This window comes from Melitaea cinxia, chromosome 18 (genome assembly GCF_905220565.1).
Source record: "Melitaea cinxia chromosome 18, ilMelCinx1.1, whole genome shotgun sequence".
In the NCBI taxonomy this organism is placed as follows: domain Eukaryota; kingdom Metazoa; phylum Arthropoda; class Insecta; order Lepidoptera; family Nymphalidae; genus Melitaea; species Melitaea cinxia.
The window spans coordinates 436,663-442,662 of record NC_059411.1 but is presented as its reverse complement, the minus strand read 5'-3'; the positions used below and the strand labels follow the sequence as shown (position 1 = coordinate 442,662).

Sequence of the window (6,000 nt, the reverse complement as noted above, 5' to 3'; positions counted from 1 at the left end):
AGTTTTGATGAATATAATTGTGTTTGCAGGCAAACGAAGAAAAACCGATTTCAATTACTTATATTGTACAAGTAATACAACGTAGGTAGATCAAAAAATAGTCAAGTAAATACGCATTATCAAAGATTACTTCAAAAGTTGTAATCAGATCTCGATGAACTTTAAATGTGACCACATGATAAACATTGGCTTTCGATTAAATTAGAAATCATCAAAATCGGTACACCCAGTAAAAAGTTATGCGGATTTTCGAGAGTTTCCCTCGATTTCTCTGGGATTCCATCATCAGATCCTGGTTTTCTTACCATGGTACCAAACTAAGGATATCTCCTTTCCAACAAAAAAAGAATTATCAAAATCGGTTCATTTTCATCGGAATTGAGTAACCTCCTCCTTTTTTTGACGTCGGTTAAAACACTAAAATATGTAACCTATTACCTACATTTCGCTTATACTGCCATCTAGTAGTGAATAGACAAAAAAGTTATACAATTTTTATAATGAATACTGTTAGTATTTAATTATTAATAAATCATTTTTTACTTTATTTATTTTTAATTTATTTTTTGATTTCATTTTTTTTAAATGTTGTTTTGAGTTTTGTTCTATTCAAAACAACTAAAGCTTAAAGACTAAAATGGAACGTATGTATGTAAATATTTTATTTTATCTGTATCATATAGTCCAAACTTCTGAATTCTGAGTTGTGAAGTTTTGATGAATTGTTGGTGAATTGTGATCGTAACTCTTAATGCGAATGAAATCTTAATGTTCATTGACTGGGTTTTAAAAATTTCATAAGTATGGGGACCGAAATAGCGATATCATTTAGTACATTACGTGCTCAATTAGAAAATGAAAAGAATAGTTTGTTTAAAATAGATGAAAACATTAAGAAAATTGTGCAAACGTCTGGTCGGTTTACAGATAGGTTAGTGATTATTTATCGACAAAATGTTTAAATTGAGGTTTAATTTATTGTTAATTACGTGTTTGATTATAGATTTAACGCATCTGGAGACTACACGCGAGGTGGGGCACGGTTAGGCGGTAGGAATTCCTACCCCGATGTAGCCAATAATTATAAAATTGACGATCAGTTAAAACGCAAACATGAAACTAAGACGGTCTTTAGCAGGTAAGGGTAGCTTTATTATTATCTTATCGCGTGATTGTTCTTGCTAGCGAAGGCATTAATGCGAAAATAAGTTTCATACTTTTAAAAAGATTGATAAGCCGTACAAACTTCGTCATGTTCTTGAAATCGTACATCGTAATTATACGCTTCGATTAATACAAATGCATAGATGTCCGTGCGGAAAAGAAGTTGATTCTTGCCAACTACATTTCTTTTTCTGCAACTAGAGTTCAGCCATAGTCATTAAAGAAGAACTAGAGTTCAGGTAGGTTTTCCCACCACGGTTCTCTAAATGAAATCATAGCAAGAGCTCTTGCCACCATCAATGTTTCTGCTCTTATTGAGCCTACTGATGCTGTTCCCTAGGAAAGGGGATAGGTGCTTTTGAAGGCCGCAGTCTGTATTGACACACTTGCTCCATCTCATGTCAGGGAAACAGCCTTAAAAGTGGGAGCTAAAATGGCCAAATGGTACAAATATTAGCGAATACTAATTCTAAATGACATCTTTATGCCGTTTGCAGTCAATACACTTGGACCTTGGAGTAGCAATGCTAAAAATTTGTTAAAAGAGATAATTCCTTGTCTAATAGCTTCCACTGATGACAAGAGGACTGGTGCATATTTTGCCCAGAGAATCGGCATAGCGATTCAATGGGGAAATGCTGCCAGCATTCTTGGTACTATTCCACCCGGACATGATTTATACCATAACTATTTGTAAATATTGAGTTCTTAAGTCGAGAATTGTTAATATGTATAATATTGTAAAATTTCTAAATTAAAAACTACAAATACAATTCATCAAAAATATCTGATAAAAAAAAATTAATACAAAATTAAAAGTATTTCAATTCACAATTAGTGAACATAAGTGTTATATGTATATATATTTTTTATACTTAAATCAAATTTTAAAATTGAAAACCCAATTTACAGATTATCTGCAAGGGTTCATGACAGTGACGGTGAAGATGATGGTCCAGGACCAAAAAGAAACAAAGTATCTTCAACTGTCAGCCGAGAACTGCCAACCAGAGCTGCCGTGCTACGGGCCCAGGGTGATGATGAACAGGCTCGGAAACGAAATAGAAGAATATTTGGGTCTCTACTTGGTACCCTACAAAAGTTCAAACAGGAAGAGATTGAATTACAGACTAAAGTAAATAAAAGATATTTTATCTGTATATTGTTAGTCAAAAATTAAAAAAAAAAAAATGTTTAGGTAGTTGTTGAAAGACCTGGGATCATAATTGTAAGAATTCTTTTTGTGTCAGATATTTCTTTATGAAAATCTAAGGGGATGAAGAACTAATGTTTACCATAAACCGTTGAAACCCCACTGATCATTTAAAAATTAATGGTATAAAGTAAAAAGTAATTTATAGTCCTAAAATAATTTCAGGAAGATAAGAAAGCGCAAGTCGAAAGAAAAATCGAAGAGCAGGCGAGATTGGAAAAGGAGAGAGAACAAAAGGAGCGGAAGACATTATTTGCCGAGCGAGAGCATAAAAAAGCGACAATCAAGGCCCTTGAGGCTAAAATGGCTCGCGTTCAGGAATTCGAGAAATGGGAAGCGTCACAGCAATGCTTAGGGAACTTTATACTGACAAAAGCTAAACCACACGTATATTGGTTACCAAAGAAGATGTCAGAAAAAGCAACAGAGAAATTGAATTCAAGTCGAAAATTCCACGAGAGTAAGTATCGAGTTACAATTTATAAATCGTTGAAGCATTTAAATAGTAAATCGTGTGGAACTGTAACTAAATTAAATTTTAAAGTTTTAAAATAGTAGTTTAGCTTCAATGGTAAGTATGAAATAATAAAAGATCTTAAAAATTGCAGCCAAGTATGGTCCAATGTACCGCAGTGAGTAATATACAGTAGTTGTGTTATTATAATCCTTCAAATTTTTCTTTATTTTAACATAATAAAAGTTATTTCCCTTTATCTTTAACCGACTTCAAAAAGGGGGAATGTTTTCAATTCGACTATATTTTTCTTTGTTCTTTTTTATGTGTGATACTTTAACTTTTTATTGGGTTTACCGTTTTTGATGTTTTTTTTTTTTAAATCGAAACTTGGTGCTTATGGTGTGAACTCATTTAAATTGGTCATGATCTGATAATTTTTTTTTTGAGTCAAGTCAAAATAGGCATATTTTGACCGACATAAGTGACTGTTTTATCAACTACCTACGTCGTATTACTTGTTGATGTAGTTGCTGTTTGGGTTTGCAAGTTAACACAATTGTGTAATATACATTATACTGATCTAAAATAAAACAACAATATAACAATTTATTCTATATTAAAATCTTCCAACATCCTTTTCACTGCTGGGTATTCACTACTCTTTTTGCTCCTGTACTATTAAGGTCTCTTTTCAAATCAGTTATCTAGATTTCAAAGCGTATGTCCAACATATGAGAACCTCATCTTAAAATAATTGTTATCCGCAGAATACATGGTGAGAAAACGCGAAGAATTACAAGAAGAACTGCAACGGATAGAACAAAAGTGTCTCAGACCGAGAGGTCCCGGTTTCAAAGAAAATGTACAGGAGAATCAGATTAATCGCCAAGAGAATAGCGTTAATCGTCAGGAAAATAACGTCAATCGCCGGGAAAATAGCGTTAATCGCCAGGAAAATAGCGAAAACAAGTCGATTGAGGATAGTCAGGGCGGACGGAAGAGAGACAAGTTTGCTATGGATGTGGATGAAGCTGGGGAGGAGAGTGATGGTGATGATAGGCATGCGGCAGAGGAAAATGTGGAAAATAAAGGTATTTTAATGTTACTTCTTTATGTTTATAGTTGGTATAAGCATTTATTTATTTATATAATTTTTTATATTTATTAAAGTTGATGAGCCATTGAGCAGTTGTGCTATTTAATAAGTGTAAATGTTAACTAATATATCTGAACAATGTGCTGTGTGGCTACGGCACTAAAGAATTTAGCCACCCCCTCTCTTCCCGTGGGTGTCGTAAGGGATAACAAGGTTCCACAACCACCTTGGAACTTAAGAAGCCGACCGGTGGCGGGATAACCATCCGACTGCTGGCTTTGAAATACACAGGCCGAAGACGGGCAGCAGCGTCTTCGGTGCGACAAAGCCAGTACTGCGGTCACCAACCCGCCTGCCCAGCGTGGTGACTATGGGCGAAACACATGAGTTCACGTTATTTTTGGCGTGAACTTGTGGATGCCTATGTCCAGCAGTGGACTGTATAGGCTGTAATGATGATATCTGAAAAATAGTTTCATATTTTGACAGGCTTTTGGCCAATAAATAAAAGGTATTAAAACGTTAATCTAAAATGAAATGGAATTTCCATCAAAATAAGTTTTTTTTTTTTGTATCACGTCTTTATAGTTCAAAGTATTTATACAAAAATAACAAAAAGAAAAGGACAATGACTGATTTATATCTTGATTGTATTTCAGAAGCGGATGATAATAAAATGGACACCAGCACAGAAAAGCCCTCCGTCTCTGATGCTGATGAAACTAAGGCCGTCAAAGAAAATGAAAATGATTCCGAAACTGTAAATGAAACCGAAATGAAAGATGTCTCCGAACCTTAACAGAATCGAACCTCCGTGTAACAATTGTGCTAGATCTTGACTGAAATAAACTTTGGAAAATCGAGAATATAGTTTTTATTTTGAGATTTATGTAACTAGGCACTAGCTGTAACTAATATTTGCGGTTTCGATTTAAATAATATATTATTCTGTCAAACAACAGTAGACTACAATGGTAAAGGTTCGTCCGTTAATCACGTGAGGGTAGATGAGGCAGAAGCGAAAACTTCATTGACTATCGTCAATAACGCAATGAGTCCCGGGTTCACCCGATCGAGCCTTTCACCACAGAGCGTGACGGATCAGCCTAACTTACTACCTACGAAAGAACGTGTGTGCGGAAAATATGTTTTCACTTCATTAAAAACAAGCAAATTTTAATGTTTGTCTGGAAATTTGTATCAATCCTTTATTTTCCAATATTTCATATTTGTATCAATCCTTAATTTTTAATTTAATCAGGTTATACTTGTATTTAAAGATACTTTGAAACATTTGATATGCTTTGCACAAAGAATACGTTAAATTTCATCAAGGGCGGGGGGGGGGGGGACGATTTAAAACCTTACTACATATTACTAAGGTGGTGATTATTACCAAGTTACTAAGAAACATCACGTGATTATGGATGACCGCTACGGTACATAATTATTGTTTGATGCTTTCAAACAATATGTACCTTAGCGGTCATCCATAATCACGCGATGTTTCTGTCGTGATATTCATATTGTTTGATGCTTTCAGTATACAGGCTGATTTTCAAAAAAAAAAAAAAAAATAATTGCAAATCTATTCATTCTAGTAGTGCCCAGTGGTCGAAATTCGACCATAATTAATTTAAATTATAAGTTCGAATATTATTAAGGTTCTGTTGTCAAAGGCTATACTTCTATAATAATAAAAAGAGCATGTATGTGTGTATGTATTTTATTTAAGTATGTATGTGTGTAAGTATATATGTGTGTAAGTATGTACGTGTAGTGTGTGTAATGCTATAAAAAAAAAAATAGCATTCTGCACTCCTCTATATAAACTAATAAGTGTGCGAAATTTAATACTCCGTCCGCGCGATTTCCGTAAAAAGGGGTACAAAGTTTTTGCGTCACATATTAATATATATGTATTTTGTCTTATTGTGGTTTAAATATTGAAAATCACTTATGTATTATATAGGTAATTATTGTTTAGTATGATCCAGTTTACACAAAGTAAAACAAGACAACAGTCGAGTGTTATTTTTATACTTTGAACACTGTATATAACAATAGATT

The 6,000-nt window shown here is 33.8% G+C and overlaps 1 protein-coding gene across 1 annotated transcript; it reads left to right on the top strand.

Moving 5' to 3' along the window:
* The first annotated feature begins 678 nt into the window (after positions 1–678).
* Positions 679–4,793, top strand: LOC123662222 (pinin). Its single transcript, XM_045597097.1, has 6 exons — positions 679–931; positions 1,004–1,138; positions 2,077–2,299; positions 2,543–2,837; positions 3,602–3,925; positions 4,590–4,793. The coding sequence occupies exons 1-6, from the start codon at positions 804–806 to the stop codon at positions 4,727–4,729; spliced, it is 1,245 nt and encodes a 414-aa protein (XP_045453053.1). The 5' UTR covers positions 679–803; the 3' UTR covers positions 4,730–4,793.
* Positions 4,794–6,000: the final 1,207 nt, after the last annotated feature.

Bases quoted from the DNA above. Each gene is read 5' to 3' on its own strand.
- LOC123662222 (XM_045597097.1), top strand. From the start codon at position 804: ATGGGGACCGAAATAGCGATATCATTTAGTACATTACGTGCTCAATTA. The intron at 2,300-2,542 runs GTAAATAAAAGA...AAATAATTTCAG, and splicing joins AGATTGAATTACAGACTAAA to GAAGATAAGAAAGCGCAAGT. The intron at 3,926-4,589 runs GTATTTTAATGT...ATTGTATTTCAG, and splicing joins GGAAAATGTGGAAAATAAAG to AAGCGGATGATAATAAAATG.